Consider the following 18288-nt stretch of genomic DNA (forward strand, 5'->3'; position numbering starts at 1 on the left):
TTGGCATTCCTACTCTCCATGATTTTTCCAAATCACTGGCCAGGAGATTCTTTGCAAGAATTCCCCTTGTCCAAAATACCCTGCTCGACAGCCTTCCGGTCTATGACCCGGCTGATCCAGCAAATCGACGCAGGCCCCGGGCCTTGCTCTGCAACTAACTGCACGGAACTCCTTGCGGTTTACCGTTAAGGTTTTCCGGTTGGCATTAGGGACTTTTTCCTGGCTAAGACCCCCCTTTCATTCTTTTATCATATTTAATCAAGTTATCATATAAAGCCCTCTGGGCTATTTAATTCTTCTTATTTTTATTTTTATCATTATAAAATATGCTTGGCTTGCCATGCGGGAAAAAAAAAAAGAAAAAAAAAAAAAAAAAAAAAAACTTTGTTTTTCGTAATTTACCTCTTTTTAATCTATATATGTAACCTTCTCAAGATGTTTTTAAATTTTTCAAATTTAAAACGCACCCAGTATCATCACAACGAAAACCGCTCGTCATTGGTTTATATAACAGCCCATGCTAATCCCACCCAATCATCGACATGGGAGGTACGAGGCCACGCCTCAGGTACTCCCGAGGAACGTTAACTAGATATTCGTCTCAGTTAAATAAGCCGAATGTTGTGTTTCATAAAACAGAAAAAAAATGTAAATCTCAGAAAAGAATTCTTCAGTTCAGAAAAAATTTCGTCTTAGTTTCTAGTTTTTCAAACATTTTGTAAGCTTTTTTTTTTCAATGTCAAGGGTGCCCACAGAAGGGGGGTTATGGCGCGAGTTGCGCCATCAAAATGGGGGGGGGGGGTTAAATTTTTTTTAATTTATCAATATAAATTTATTTATTGATTTATTTTTGATTTAAGTTATTTATTTTATTTTATTCTCTTTATATTTCATTTCATTTATTTATTTAGTTTGTATGTGTGTATGTTTATCATTAGCGTAGCACAGAACTTTTCTAATAAAATAATAATGATAGTAATGATTAAAAATAAATAAATATGCAAATAAATGAAAACGTTTTAAAAAAATTAATAAATTAACATATTTTTAAAAAATAAAAAAATAAAAAAGAGAGCTAGAAAGTAAAAAAAGGGAAGAAAGAGGGTTGTGAAAAATAGGGGGGGGGGAATTTGCGCTATTGAACTTGGGGGGGATGGGCACCCCTGTTCAATGCTGTGACTAAATGTCCTCAAATATTTCTATTTTTTTTTACATTTAAAAATAAAAACTTTCTAATGCAGACACGATCGCGATCTTATAGTTCACTGGCAAAAGAAAATAAATAAAAGTAATCCTCGGATTTATATCAATACACGTAAATAATATTCAATGTGGGGCACATTACCCTGTCGATTCATCAACGGGGCAAATAGTCTGTAATCAGGTGGGGCAAATTACCTTTTTGTTAAGGTTAATCGCCCCACCACCTCTTGTTTAAGTAGCAAGCGAATTTTGCTGCAATCAATGATAAAGGCCTTCTTTATGATGTTCTCTTACTGTATAAACAGATAATCTAACAGAATATTGGAACGCTAATTACTTTAACAAAAGTTTTTTAAAAGTACCAACTTAGATCAAGCATTAAAAAGTGTCGCTTTTGCCTTTCAATTTGCTATAACGCTGTAATTACCCCTAAAAATTCACTAAAAATGGCTGTAGTGTATGCATAAAACTTTTTTATACACAAATACCCTAAAAAACTTCGACACGGGCGCAACGTTTTTCAAACGTTAACAAAGTACGTTTTTCAAAAGTACTTGTTATGTTAACAATCAGTGGCAATTTGCTAAAAATCTGTCTCAATTTTAAAATATTGTTTATACTTTAACATTACACTATTATTATCAGTATTTTTTTAAGTTGTATATATTGGATAATGTAAACTTCAGAATGCTTTCCTAAAGTTTCCCTTGACACATTCAGACAATCATTTCTTGAGCTAAAACCAAATGGCTGGAAAAAAAAAAAAAAAAAAAAAAAAAAAAACCCCGAAGTGTTGCCAGATTTTATGTACAAGTATAACTTTAACATAATTCTCAGGTTTCAAATCTTTATTTAATGATTTTGGTATACTTTTGGCTATGCGATCACGTATCCCCAGGTATCAAGTATCCCCAGTCTCCCCTACAATGTACTAATAAACTGAAAATCGCAATTTTTGGACTTACGCTAGTCTGACTCTGAGGTACAGGGTTATGTATTCAGTCACTCTTCAATGCTTTTTTTTTAGTTAAATAATTTTTTATGTTCAGTATCCCGCATGAAAACAATAGCTTTAATAATGCAAAATGTAAGGTAATTTAATTTCACTGTACACCAAAGTATTATTTTCTACTTTTCTCATTAACATTATTGCTAAATGGCTAAATGTGAGTCTTTGAAAGTATCCTTATATAATTATGTAGTGTACATCACATTGAGAAGAGATAAAATGGAGGGAGTGAAGACTTTCATGCGTGAAGCAAAGACTCCAACTCACGTGACAGTTTTTAAAACAAAGCAGTGGAAGAAATCAGGTTTCTTTCCCTAGTTTTACGCAAAATGCGTCAGCCACTCGTCGTTGTTGAGTTATGTGATTTGGGGTACTTGCCTCAGCTTTTGCTAAGCCGATGATTGGACTTGTTTTACCTTTTACTAATTCCTGCTCTAAAGTGCACCACCAGTTTCCATTCACTTTTTTTTCATCATCATCATCGTCAAGGATTAGGCATATAGCCTGTTCCGGCTTCTTGGTCGCCCCACCGTTTCCTGGGCCTACCACGGTCTCGTTTGCCCCTTGGTCTGTAATAAAAGGCAGCTCTTGGAAGTCTCCCTCGTGTCATACGTCGAACATGGTTTTTCCAATCGTTACTATATTATGTAATTTTTTCATTGAGGCTGAATATCAAAATTATTGGTTTTGTCCGAATGACCCATATAAAGGGTGTTTTTTTATTTTTAGAGGTATAGAGCTTTAAATCGGGAACACTGTTTGATCTGTGGGCCATTTTGATAGTTTTCGCTTGTTTTGTGTTTAGTTTGGCTTGCCATTTCATCATGAATAGACAACAGGACGGTGCAACACGCCACACAGCGCGTCTCACAATTAATTTGTTGAAAGAAACTTTCGGTGAGCGAATAATTTCGCTTAATGGACTCGTGAATAGGGAAGTATCAACCTATCAAATATTCCAATTTTAACTGTTGCACAATGTTGACAGGCTTACAAAACACAAAAATTCACCATGGCCGGATTTTTAAAACCAACGATTGATTTTTTATGAATTTTTTAAAGAGCGATGCGCAAAAAAGAGGTGTGGCCTAAAACGTCAGCAGCTGACGTCATTTCCCTGTTCCGATCAGAGCTCCATTTCCATGCCGTGTTGCGCCTACCAGGAGGTGAATAGCAATGTCTTTTTCAGCCTTTTTAAAGCCTTTAACCAGCATTTTTTCCATCATGGAGCTAGGATTCACGAAAGGTCAATCCAATAACCTTCCTCAAGTAAAGTCATTCATGGTGTTTGACTTTTTTCGAAAGGACGAGAGATTTAATGTCCTAGAAGTACGGGGAGTGAAACAACAAAGTTTCACCATTGTTATTCTTTAAAATTGTACGTACATATCCGTCTATGTTTGCAGTTCATATTATTCGCATTAGTTTCCCTTATCAAGATTGATCATTTCCATTTGTGTGTCGATGGTTTTTTTATCTGAATATATAAATTACAATGTAAGAGCGCTATTCCAGTTCTTACTTGGCGGCTTTTAATGAGGCGCGCATTTTGTAACAACCCTACTGCAAGTGATTCCAGTAGTACTAAGTTTTAGTTGGCAATAAAAGTTGATCTGCTTTTTTTTTGTGGAAAATTGTTTTAAATCCATTAATACATGTTAATTATCCTTGAGTTTTTGTGCAACTTAGCAAAAAAAGAAAAAAATATTTTTTTGCTCTTTTGATAAAAATAATAAATTTGAAAATGGTGTTCATTTCATAAAATAAGTACCTTTTTGCAGGTGAGAAAGGTCTTGTATATATAGAAACGCTTCTGGTGATAAACTGAAAATGTATTTTTAAATTATCAATTTGTAATAGTTAAAATTTGAAGATAGTTTGAATGTTAAAAAGAAAGTATTAATAGTTTTTGCATTGTTTTTAAAATGGAAATAGTAATGCATCTATTACTTTCTATCTAAGTTTATTGTGCAGGGTTTAAATTCCTTTGTTTACTTGCATTTTTTTAAAAATATCTCATATGCTTATTAAACATTTATTTATGAACAGTTGTGAACATATATTTCAAACTGTATTTCTCACTTGACATAGTTTTTAATTAAAATGAAGTGCAAATTTTCATTTTCAAATTTTAATTAATAAATACACTTGAAAACACTTTCGAAGATCCTGCTGGGACGGAACAACAACAAATCGCTTGTGAGGAGTTTTTTTAGATGTAGATACGCATCCAGGAACGAAGCAATACTTGTAATTGATTCTACTAGCCATGACAAAGAAAATCAAATTAAAAACAATCGCAGAATGCATTAAACCCTACAGACAGCAAAGGATTTTCACTAGCCTTTTATGCGCGCTGCTGTTAGAAGGCTCTTGTTTTCCCGCGCCTTCCCCCAAAGATCGCCAAGCACTTCTTTGTCCTAGCCAACCCCGCCGCCTCGCAGCGCGGCAGTGACGTCAGTCAAAGGACTTACAAGCAAATGACGTCACTTGCGCGTGAACTTTAAAAAATTATTTAAAAAAAAAGTATTAGTCGTATCGTAAAAATTTTTTCGCAGATGATGTTCATGTATGTTACTCTATCATATAAAAATAAAATTAGAAAATCGAATACTTCCCTATTGGCCTGCGAGATCATGCGATTTAATTACGCTGGACTATTTTTTGTGGGGGCTGTGTGAAGTCTCAGGTCTACACCGATAAGCCACAGACGATTGACGCCTTGGACAAGAACATTCGCCACATATATCACTCACATACGGCCCCCATTGCTGCAAAAAGTGATAGAAAATTGTACTTCTCGATTAGACGTTCTCCAAGCCAGGCAAGGTGGCCATATACCAGAAATCACATTTAAATAAAAATGGCAAAGAATCATCTTTCGAATAAAGCCAAATTCATGGCGATTTATATCATTTAACGATGTTTTATTTGAACCTAAAGTTCTATATCTCTAAAAAAACACCCTTTACTACTATCACCTTAGAATTGTCATAATAACTTGGAATCGAGGATTCTGGAAAGTTCCGTCACCCTTGTTCACTAGAACATTGTGCGCTTTGTAATTCAGTTTTCTCTCTTTTTTTCATCTGTACACACACACACACACACACACACACACACACACACATACATACATACATACATATATATATATATATATATATATATATATATATATATATATATATATATATATATATTGAAAATCGCTAACTGATTGATTACATTTATGAAAAGTCTTGTATCGAAATATTAATTCATAAATCTTTATTTATACTTTTGTTTTTTGTTCATGGTACAGCTCAACTTTAAATGCAAATCATAAAACATGATCTTAAACAATGTACAAATTAACTTTTACAACAATACGTAACAACATTAAATTGAATGAAGGAAATTTCATCTTATGTTATGATAATTCTATTACAGAACATTTTCATTTCCATGCCTATGAACGAAATCACGATGCAAAAGTTGTAATTTTGTAGAAAACCTAGAGTTTGAGCATAAAAAAATGGGAATCTCTGTACTGTTGCATTTCCTTAGACGGATTTTAACTAGAATGTTTCATCTTGAACGACTCAGCTCTTTCTTCACAAATGGGTCGCTTCCTAAAGTTAAAGAAAAAAAAAAAGAATTAATAAGTAAACAAACTAATTATAAAGAAACATATTAGTTACTGTCTGACCACGGATTATATGGAAAAACAAATATCCGTTTTACAGCCGAAAATGGACGAATCTATTATTTTTTTAGCGATGCCAGCTTTTGCAGAAGCAGAGTCTCATTCAAATAAGCAGAATACCGGAATCAAATTTTTACTTTTCCCCCTCATTCAGATAGATTCGCCTTATCTGGACGTTTGAAAATTCCATACAATCCGTGGTCGGACAGTAACTGGAATTCGTTTCTGCCAAATGAATTAACTTTGATTGTTACCGAGAATTGTAGCCTAGTAATTGGTCTGCGTTTCTTAAAATTTTAACTTTTTGCAGACATTTCAGTTCATTTTTTCCGGTTTTTAAATTCATTCCTATGCATAATCCAATGCAAAAAGGACACCAATGACCGGGGTGTGAAATTGCATGATTTACTCACCGATATGGCGAGTGCATTTTTCTGGTAACAGCTTTAATATGAGGCGAGTTTTTTTAAGTCAGGTCCGTTTTGTTTTAGACTCCAGTTGCGGCATACCGCAACGAACACGTGCGTCGTGTAACGGCATGCATCGGGAACAAGTATGCTCATTTTCAGCTGTGTAGCTAACCTGTACGGTTCTGTTCTATACTTTCATAATGTATACGACTATTAACTCGCTCGCAGCATGTGAGGTTCGCTCAATGATACGCTTTTTCCAGCAAGGAACCTGTCTGCTGCAGAAATTCATCGACAGATTTGAGAAGTGTACGGTCATATTCCCTTATGAAAATGGTCTATAGAATTCGATAAAAAAAACTCTTTAGAAATACCTATATAGAGTCTTATAGAATTATGGCCCAATTTTCTGTAGGCCGTTTTCTATAGAATTCTCTAGTGAAAAATTTTAAAAGTTTCTATAAAATTAGTTCTATAGAATTCTATATACTTCTTATAGAATTCTATAGAATTATTTTTATAAAATCCTACAGAAATGTCCTATAGAAAATTGGGCCATAATGCTATAAAACTCTATACAGGTATTTCTTATAGAGCCTCTATAGATCTTGTTATAGAACTTATATAGATATTTTTATAGAGCCTCTATAGATCTTTCTATACAGCCTCTAGATCCTATTAAGAGTCTCATAAAACACAATGACAATGCTTTACACAATTAATATACGTTTGACAAAACCAAATTATGCCTAAAATAATTAGATGCAGCAATTTATTACAACGATTACACATTATTATTAGATAAACACACTTCATAACACTGGACAGTAGTAACATTTAGGAGTGCTAATTAAATATTAAAACCCCTATCAGTATAAAAAACAATGTTAACACTTCCAAACTTTCGGTTATTGTTACTTACATATAAATTTATAATGCAAAAATCAATAGTAAATTAATGTCATTACTCAGTCATGAGCTTTATTTATTTAGTAAAATCAAATGCTATTTCCGATACATAATGAAGTTCATTCTGGATTTAAAATTCAAGTTTTGTTTTATAACTACTATTTATAAATTTTTTCATTCCCAATCGGTTTAATATAACAACGAAAATATAAATATAACAAAACAACACAAAAATAATACATACTTTCTTACGAATTCGGCAAGGTTCAGCCATTTTCAGCGCAACGCTTAGACGATCGCACGTGCAAAATGGACGATTATCGCCGTTCGGGGCAGAAAAGGGAAAACAGACTGGCGCATGCGCAAAGAGATTGAGAGAAATATTAGTGGCAAACTCTCGCGACAAAGTACGGAGTTGCATCTTGGAATTTTGATTATTTTATTTACTAAATAATGACATGAAGATATACGATTTCTCACACACTATACTATATTACTATAAAATAACTTAAACATTGTAAATAATAAATAATTTTTATCTTTTATGAGTATATTTTTTTATAATTTAATTAAGTTCGATTTTTTTAATCGAACTATGACAAAATGCATAAGTATTATTATTAAAGACCATACTACAATCTGCTATTGTAATAAAAAATATTACCTTAACAAATAATTAATTGTTAAAATAATTATTCTTAAAATTAAATAGATTAATTAGGAATTAAACCATTTCATTTTAGGGATTAAATTTCCAAATTAATTAGGGCTTTTTAGTTTTTACAAACTAGAAGTATTATCTAAACACTAATGAAAACTATAATTGTAAACAAAATGAGCGAATTAACTTTTTACAAAATTCTACAGTAAGGGAAGTTTTTGATCAAATTCTATAGAATTTTATAGAATTTATTATCTATAGATACCTTATGCTCAAGTTCTATTGCAGTTTCTATAGCACTTTATAGAAGAAATTCTCTACAGAAACTTCATTCTCAAGTTCTATATGGATATCTATAGAATTATATAGAAATAATTTCTACAGGAACTTTCTTATAGACTTCTGTATAATTTTCTATAGAATTCTATTAAGCTCTATCAACCATTTTCGTAAGGGTTGTTATGAGTGAAAGCAAGGTGCTTAAATGGGTAAGAGAATTCAAAGATGGTCGTGACAACGTCCATGATGAGGGGCGCTACGGTCGCCCTTCTTTGATTACAAGCGATTCGATGGCTTCAGTGGAAGCGGTATCTTCCCAAATCTGTCGATGAATTTCTGCAGTAGACAGGTCCCTTGCCGACAAAAAGCGTATCACGGAGCGAACCTCACATGTGGCGGGCGAGTTTCTAAGCATTATGAAAGCACAGAACAGAACCGTACAGGTTAGCTACGCAGCTGAAAATGAGCACAGTTGTTCCCGAAGCATGCCGGTACGCGACGCACGTGTTCGTTGCGGTATGCGTGCGAACTACTGGTGTCTAAAACAAAACGAACCTTACTTAAATAACACGCCTCGTATAATCCCCGGGTTGGCGACTTTCTTTTTTTTTCTTTGCAAATTTTTTCGGTGATAACATGCTCATTGTGCTTTGTAAATTGTTTTGCTTTTTCAGCTTACATGGGTTACCGTAAAATTGAAACGCATTTGCACGACTTGGCGTCACTAAATGTCGCCAATCCGGAAATTATGCTAAAGCTGTTCTTTCTGACGTGACAAGTGTATTTTTCCCCACCGCAAAAAGCAAGGGGGTTATAAGTTTGACCCGTGTGTCTGTCTGTTGTGGCATCGTAGCTCCTAAATGAGTGAACCGATTTTGATAATTTTTTGTCCGAAAGTGGGTGATCACCCATTGCCTTGTTTCATCCACCATTTCATTTCACTTGTAAGGTGTTATTGTTTTCCCACAAAATTCTATCTGGAGACTTGTGCCAATCTCAAATTCGTATAAAAACACTTAAAATAATAATACCTGTTAAAAGAGAAGAACTTTTGATCTTTTCCAAATTCTTCACGGTCTTGAATACTTTGAGGTAGATTTTCATTTAGAGATTCTGGTAGAAGGGTAGCTAAAACTCCAGCAATTAGGCAAAGGAATCCAATTATAACGAAGGGGATAGCTTTTCCATAGATGCTCTGTTAAAAATGAAAGAATTTGTTGTATTTTATGGGCCGAAAAATAATGTTTCTTTTTTATAGAAAGAACCTAAAAAGTTTTTTTTTTCTTTTTAAACGACTCAATTACTCTCAAAATGAAACCATTTTGGCATCTAGTGTGCCAATTAGCAGTACTTTTTTTTGAGCAATCACGATTGCTTATTGTTCTCACTTGACTGTTTTGAATTTCTATCATTTTATTTTGCCACAGCACCCTCTGCCAGCACCACCGTCGCGTCGACCGGCCTCACGATGCTGCTCCTCTTGCGAAAACCGTCTCCAGGTTGCGTCCATATCCTACACACACATGCATACACACACACGCCTACACACACATACACACACTCATGCCTGCACACAGACACAAACACATATGCCTACATACACACACACACACGAACGCCTACACACACATGCGCGTACACACACAGCACTGCATACACAACACGCACACATACATACACACATACACACGCACCCACACACATGCGCCTACACAAAATTCACACACATGTGCCTACACAAACACACACGCGCATTCATACACACACACGCTCGTGATTGCGAAAAACATAATTTGAATTCAAGGTGCCAAAAATTCAAATTAAAATATTTTTTTTTTGTGATTTAGCGATCGGAATAAAGGGAAATCAAGTGATACAATGTCGGACGAGTGTGGTGTGGTGGGGGAGGCAGTCTACCATAATTCAGTTGTTTTTTTTCCCCAGTGCTCGGCTTGCGTATATTGTTTCGTTTTGTAATCATGCCTTTTCCATTAACAATCGCTTGAACAAACTCTTCCGACGTTGTACCATCTGATTTTCTTTTATTTCTATTGCTACAGCGCTTTTTTTTTGCGTGTCAAAATCTTGAATGTTTGGATTTTATCCAAAAGACCTCTCCGGATATTTTGCTCGAAAATCAATCGATTTTTATAGATCAGGGATTAAAAATGTTCACACTAGATGACGAAAGGGTATTACTGACAACGAGAGCTATTGAAACGATGAGCAATGATTAAAAATAAAAATTTGCTTAAAACTTATTTATTTGAGGAAATTAAACGACAATGCTTTCTGGTTTCCCTAGTAATTAGAAACATAATATGATGCAAAAAAATTGTCGAAGAAACTGAATATTATTTTTCAGGTAAATGCCTCAGATGTGTGATTTGAGGTTGAGCTAAATTTTGCTTCCGCGAAATTTACGAAGAGAGGTTTCACAGTAAAAATTTGGAAGAGTTGCATCAAGGGAGATTCCATACTCTGAGCCGACACACTGCTATAAGTACTGACCAGCTGGGACACCGAGTCGGGTCTTTAATTTTTTTGTTTTTGAAAAATCACAAATTGCTTATTGCTTTTACTTGACCGTTTTAGGTGTCAGTCCGTCTGTTCTTTGATTTTATTTTTGCCCTCACCACTTTCTGTAGCACCGCCGTCAATCGGCTCCCCGATGCTGCCCTCTAGCGAACTGCTGACCAGAGGCGTCCATATCCTACACCGCTCACACACGCCGCCCATACAAACACGTCTGCACACACAAGCACACCTACACATTGACACACACGCACACCTACATACCCAGACGCACGTCTACACACACACACATACACACACGCCTGTGTTTCCGAAACGCATAGTTTGAATTCAAGATGTCAAAAAGTAAAATTTTCTTTCTTTAAGAAAAAAAAAAGAATCAAATATACTAAAAATCTGAAGTGGCGCAATGTTAACTGAAATGGCTCCAAGTTTCACTGTTTAATTTAATTTAATACGCCATCCCTTTGTACATATTCAACAGTGTTAAATTTAACAAATTTTTGTGTGACGTATGTGAAAATTTACAAACATTCCACATGGGTAGCATTTATTTTGATGTATACAGAAGAAAATAGTTTTGCGCGAAAAAAAAATGTATATACAGTAAAACCTGTCAAGTTGACCACTCTTGTAAGTTGATTACCTGTCTATGTCGACCACCAATTTGAACTAAATTTGGCTAAGAATGATGTAACAAACCTTTTGTAAGTTGACCACCTGTCTATGTTGACCACTAAAGTACTGCACCACAAGTGGTCAACTTACACAGGTTTCACTGTATATTAACATATAGAAATAAAAAGATTTACATGAGAAAATAATCAATAAAAAATAAAACGAAAATAAGAAAAGAAAAAAAATCTGAATTTCTGTCTCTTTTGACTGCTTGTAAAATGCTTAATGCCAAAATAAAAAATGATAATAATAATATTAATAATAATTAAAAAAAGTGCAGTTAAGAGTGTTGAAATTTAAAAACGTATTCAAAAAAAAAAAAAAAAAGTTCGTGGTCAATTAAAAAAGAATCTACTTACGAAATAGACGATGTACGGGACGATCAAGGAAACGACGGCTGCAACACTACTGCTCATACCCATGCCCAGGGAACGAACAACTGTAGGGTAGAGCTCAGAGCTCTGCTGGTAAGTGGCCATGTAAGCCGCTGCTCCTAGATATTTTCCAATGATAGAGGAGATGAGATCCACGTGTGGAAATCCTAAGGAATATAACCCCTCTGTATTCAGAATAGTAAAGAAGCTAAAGTTAAAGTGCTTTGGATTTACAGTATTCAATAGGTTAAGTAATGTTGTGTAAGTCTGTTCATCATTTTGAACTTTGAATGTTTTGAAGGTAGCTGTAGTCCCGGGAGGTTGCTGTGTCCTCCCGAAAAATTCCTTATTTGGCAAAATTTGTCCAACGATTTAGCAAATAAAATTGCAATTTTTAGACGCCCGAATGTCCAGTGTGATGTGCGTACCCGTAATCTATCATTCGGCAAAATTTGGAGCTCCATTAGGTAAATTGAGAATTTCTGCTTTCCCAAAAATTTAAGTTCGGTACGCTCCTGATTCTGCTTAAGATTTTCTGTATTCATCCTTTGGTTGTACTTTGTCTTTTAATTACTCTACTTCATTAAAACTGTAGGTATACTTGTCTCTTAAGTGACCATTTTCTTTCATAAACCTTTAGAGACTGATTTAATATTTGACTACCACGAGTTCTTTTGAAGGATGAGAAAAAGTCAAACTACCTTTATTATTTTTGGTCATAAATTATTAATGGGGGATTTTTGAATTTTAAAACTAAACTGCTAGTATAAAAAATGTACACCAAACGTTAGGGTAAGGTGGAGCAATTGTGATTTGGGGCAAATATGACCAGGGTTTATTATTCCGGTGATATTATTATTTACTGTATGAAATTACCTCAGTCTTATACCTTAAAATGTCTTATATAACACTCAAAAGTATTTGAAATGCATTTACATTATACTTTTTGATGGATGGAGTTTTCCTATTACATTGCTTTTGAACATGGATTTCAAGTTTGTTGATAATCTACAAAGGTTTTCACAAAATTTTTAATTTTTGTTCTAAAAATATAATTTTTGTACTGTGCTATTTTAAATGAAGTTTTACATTATAAATTTATAATAATATGAATTTTATAACACTTATAACAGCTATTTTAAGTGAAATCACTTATGCCCCTTTAAAAAGAGGGGTGGGGGCAATAGTGATGACAAGTGTGGGGCAAAAGTGATTCCAATATGGCTACCAGTTGGTGTTCTTTTGAAGCATGTTTTTAAACATCACTTAGATCTTTGGTTTGTAAGTTTCAAATGTATTGCTGTTAATATAAAGTATTATCTTTTATTTATGAAATTCATAAGACTCTAAATATAGTGTATAAGAAGTACTAAAACAGTTAATAAAATAGTAAATATATAGTAAAAAGTAAAATAGGGTTAGTTATGTATGGTGTTTATTTTAATGTGTGTTCATCTGATGGATTTTGTTTGTCTTTAGTTTATTTTAAATGAGTTTCTATCTTTCGCAGATAAAACTTTATTTTGCATTTAGCCATGTTTTTGTTTTGAGTTTAGCCATGATTTTAAATATTATCTCAATGCTGCCTATCTTGTAAGTTTAAAAGTTTAAAATTTATTACTGTTGTTATTCTAAGGTATCTTTAATTTATTAAGTTATTAAAATTTACACATAGAGAAAAAAAGATTAAAGTGTATCAAGTAAATTCTGATAGTGACGAAGTAGACGGAGATTTGGAAGAAGAACTTAACAGAGAGTTGAACAAGGACAGTGATGGTGATATATCTGTGAGTGACTTTATTATTGATGAACTAGAAGAATATGAAGAAATAGGGAAACTTGAAATTTACCCTGAGATAAAGAGTCAAAATGAAAATAGTTCTCTCGATAAAGATGATGGCAAAATTCATGGAACTCAACTAAATTTACTAGGTGATTTAAAAGAATGGACTTTAGATGGACTCAAACAACAATTGAATAAAGTTCAGTGTCAAGTCGAGTTAGAGAAATATTATGCTGTATATTTTGAAAAATGTTTTTATGTTGGGAGAGTTTTGACAGAGAATAAAACTGGAACTGGATATATGTTTAAGTTTCTTCACAAGGATGAAAACCAAACTTTCCAATGGCCAAGAAGAGATTATATCTCAGAAATTAAAAAGTCATTTATATTTGTTGGTCCACTAAATATTATAGGAATTGGACCATTCACGTTGGACTCAAAAACTTATGCAATGATTTCTTTAATGTACAAAAAACTTAACAAATTCAAAAATGACATTTTTGCACTGTTTCCTTTATAAATTGTAGGTTATAACCTCTTTTTTCATGTGTCATTTTTAATTTTGAAAAATGTTCTAATTTGTGAGTCATAGTAAAATTTAATTTCTCAAGAACCTATTGTCATATTAAAACTAAGAATGTAGCTACTTGCAGTTCAGAATGTAAATTTTTCATCACAATTACGCTGTATGATAAAGCACTAAAATAAGTACCTATAATTGGCAATCATCACAAATGCCCCTCAAAAAATCATTAATGCCCCAGTCCCGGGGCAAATGTGACTTTTTAGATCCTTTTTAAGAAAGTAACACATTTTTAACCATAATTCAAAAGTGCATCCACAAATAGCATATTATGTACATAAATGTATAGTAAATCACCTGACAGTTATTATTTTAATACTTTGCTGTAAATAGTTTTCCAGTTAAAAATAATCAAAGATAAACAATGGATATTTCAGTCACAACTGCCCCACCTTACCCTAAGTACAATTGATTTTAGCGCATGACATCTAAATATTCTCACATATTTCATTATATTTTTCTTTTGTTCATTTCGAGACTCACGCTAAATGACCGTTTTCTTTCATGATGTTTAAAAAGACAGATATGTGATAATTGAGAGTTCTGTTGGAGAACAGCGTAGAAAAATTCTTTTTATTAGTTGTTATCTGTGTTAAATCTGATATCTTTACTATTTCTTCTTAAAATTACATCATCGCATTCTAACAGTGCGTTTCCCCGACACGGATGAAAATTTGAAGTTTATTTAATCAACAGCGTATCATTTTTTTAAAATAAATTACTCCATCTAACCGCTTTGTTTCTGCAAGCATTTCTCAATTATTTAGTTATTTTCAGGGCTTAACTCAAGCAGACTTTACAATGTAATAAAGAGTTTTTGTGCAAAATTACGTTTTTTCAGGAAGGAAAGAAACACATATTGATGAACTTATACAGCAAAACTTCATCTAAATACAAAATTTTCAGATTACAAATTCCCATTTTTTAAGATTGATAAGAAATAAAAATACACCCCGTTACGTGCTGTAATTGATCTTTATGTTAAGTGTACTGGTGGATATCGGTCATAAAGTTTTTATCTTTATTACCGCATCCTGATGACCATTTCTTTTTTTACGGATATGCCTTGTATTACCTGTTCTAGGAAATCACCAATCATAATATGACGAGTGCTAATTTGTTGGCAATTTCCAATCCATTTCATTTCTGGAAACAAGAAAGTCAACGAGTAGGGTCCTGTAGCAATTTGTGATTGCGAAAAACATAATTTGAATTCAAGGCGTCACAACTCAAATGATTTTTTTTTTTTCATATCATCTATTTTTATTTTCAACTTTTAATTGACTTTTGTAATTAGTTTTCCTCTTGAGTAGCTTTTCACTAAATTATAATTGTACCTGGGAGATCATGAGCACTGCGTCCTTTTTTTTTTTTCAAAATCGGGTTTTGTTTCCACTCGACTTTTTATTCATTGCTGAGAGGTATAAAACATTAAGATCTTGAAAAACAAATTTTCAATTTATGAGCCCATTCGGCAATTCAAAATCATCACAAAAACGAAAATCTTCTCTTGACTGACATCGTTTTTGTAACTTAGTGCTCTTTACCTCACAGGTAAACATGTAAATCTCAAGGTCTTTCTCAAAAAAAAAAAAAAAAAAATCAAGTGACACCACATCGCAAACAATACAAGTAAATACAGTCGACCCTCAATAATTCGAAGTCCCTAGGGATCGGCAAAAATCTTCGAGTTATTGGGAGTTTGAGTTTTGGGAAGTTCCCCCAGCCTCCACAAAAGTTTGGGACCCAATGAAAATTTCGAGATAAAGGAATATTTGAGTTATAAGGTTCCGAGCTATCGAGAGTTGACCGTAATGGAATATAGTCGACGTAAAGAAAAATGATTAAGTAGAAAATACATTCTATTTGAGCGTTCCTTATGGCATACTTACTGAATATAGGCAAAAAACAGATGAGGCCTGTCAGAAGGAAACCAACTGCTGTACACCATCTTCTTCCTATACGATCCATTAAGTACCAACTCGTCATGTAACCTGGAATTTCAGCCAAGATCAGCAGAAAAAAGTTGAGGAATTCATTGCCAGATAGATTTATCACATTTAGCTGCAGGCCGTCATATGCAAACACATCTGCAATCCTAGAAGACGAAAAGATTTCTTTTAGCAATGTGCACCTGGTAAAACGCTTGTTAAAGTTAACTTGATGCAAATAAATAAAAGCAACTCTTAAGGTTGAAATTATTGCTGCTGCTTGAAAATATTTCATGACTTCATCAGTTGCGTCACTACGGGAGCGGAGGAGGGGAGGGGCGGTCCGCCCCGGGGTATTACCCGTCTGGGGGGTGACACCCAAAGTGGAATTGCAAGTTTCTGAAAAATATGAAGCTAAAATGCATATTTAAGACTACAAATTTGAAAATTTTTCAGGGGGAAATAACCTTGATCCCCCTCCCGCTTCCACTCCATATCATGGAGTAAATACTATACTCAGGAGAAGATTCATATTGTCAGTACTTAGACTGAAAATTGTATGAATTCCATGCTTACATAGAATATTATGACCTTTTTCTTTCTTTTGCGTTTGGGGGGGGGGGGGGGTGACACCAAAAATTGCCGCCGCGGGTGTTAACCATGCTAGGGACGCCACGGACTTTATTAAACCACGTAAAGTGTAGAGTATTTACCTCAAAAACAAGAACAATTATTTTTTTAAACATATAACAAGTATTGATTTCAAGTGTGAAAAACAGCTACTTAAGGCAGGGGATTCATGCGTCTCAATAATAGTAATATGATATGCTTGTGACAGCAAACCCTAGAGTTGGACGTGTTGAAATTTACTAAAGCCCCCACTTAAACCATTGGTTTCGTGTCCCATACACAAAGATTCAGAACTTATATATTTTATGAATCCTAGGAAAAAACAAAGAGTTATGTCTCTGACATATTTTTCTTATTTTTTTAAAAATTTTTGGTATTTATATTGTAGTTTATTAAGCGATGTTAATCCTCATATATGTAATAGTGAATTCACTGATCGAGTAACGCAACAATGAAACTCGCGCCACGGTATGATAATTTGATAATATTTTTTGGTAATGTTTGACATGCCTTTTTTTTTGACAAGGCTAAACTGAATCCAGTAAACTAAACTGTTTTACCGGTCAGACTGTCATTTTAGGAAATAAAGAAATGAAAAAGTGGTCAACAATGAACGCGATCTACTGGGTTTTAACGTTAATCCACTGGAGGTAGAGTTGAAATTTCAGGTATCTAAATATCACCAAACAGGCTATTGCTTTGTTCAAATGTAGAAACAATTTTCACCCGTCATACCTTGACGGGCGATTTTCTAGTACAGTAAAACCTGTAAAGTTGACCACCCTTATAAGTTGACCACCTGCCTATGTTGACCACTTTTGTCGGGAACGGAATTAGTCCTATCTTGTATAATGAAGGAAAATCTCTGTAACTTGACCACCTCTCTATCTTGACCACTAATGTACACCAAATTTGGTTTGGAGAATTGTAAAAAACCCTTTGTAAGTTGACCACTTGTTTTTTTTCTTTTCATTAAACAAATTATTTTATTAATATATTATTATTATTGTTATTATTATTTAGCTTTCCAAGAATAATTTTAATGCATTGATGCCAGACCAGCATTTTACCAACTAGATAAAATCAGCATCATAAAGCTTATGCTGCTCTTTATTCCGCAAACTTGTTTTTTATTTGTTGTTCTATTTGAGATAGCCTTTTGAAGTCCCTGTTCCAGGAAAACAGGTATCAGTAGAAAATTACAAAGTTTTTTCTTCCAGTTGCAATATTTTGTGGCAACACTGGAATTGTGCTAAAGAGTAAAGTTACTTATTTCTGGTGCAATGAAATAAGAAATAGGACAGTTTCAACGGCTTTCATGATCTAGGAGAGTCTAGCTTGTTGCTTTTTGTGCTATAAGTTTTACATAAAATGGCTTCAAAAAGAAAGTTATCGAACTTGAGACTGATAGAAAGTATGAAATATTAAAATTAATTGAAAAGGAAGAAAGCCAGGGAAAATTAGCTGACACATATGGTATTTCTGAAATTATAGTGTCTAGTATAGTAAAAAACGAGGGGGGAAGTTTTAATTATTGTTTCAAAGTAATGTTAAACAATAAAAGTGAGTTGAACAGAGAGAGTAAGTGTCAATTAGTCAAAAAATGAATACATGG

General features: G+C 33.7%; 1 protein-coding gene across 1 annotated transcript in view; it reads right to left on the reverse strand.

The window, feature by feature from the left end:
- Nucleotides 1–5473: 5473 nt before the first annotated feature.
- Nucleotides 5474–18288, reverse strand: part of LOC129224599 (organic cation transporter 1-like) — a 28995-nt gene continuing 16180 nt past the window's right edge. The window contains exons 7-10 of the mRNA XM_054859084.1: nucleotides 16005–16210; nucleotides 11732–11913; nucleotides 9191–9354; nucleotides 5474–5826 (exon numbers count right to left, since the gene is read on the reverse strand). Of these exons, the coding sequence (XP_054715059.1) occupies nucleotides 5769–5826; nucleotides 9191–9354; nucleotides 11732–11913; nucleotides 16005–16210 (610 nt within the window). The 3' untranslated portion in view covers nucleotides 5474–5768. The remainder of the gene's footprint in view (nucleotides 5827–9190; nucleotides 9355–11731; nucleotides 11914–16004; nucleotides 16211–18288) is intronic.

The sequence above is a fragment of the Uloborus diversus genome, chromosome 6 (assembly GCF_026930045.1).
Source record: "Uloborus diversus isolate 005 chromosome 6, Udiv.v.3.1, whole genome shotgun sequence".
Lineage (NCBI taxonomy): Eukaryota > Metazoa > Arthropoda > Arachnida > Araneae > Uloboridae > Uloborus > Uloborus diversus.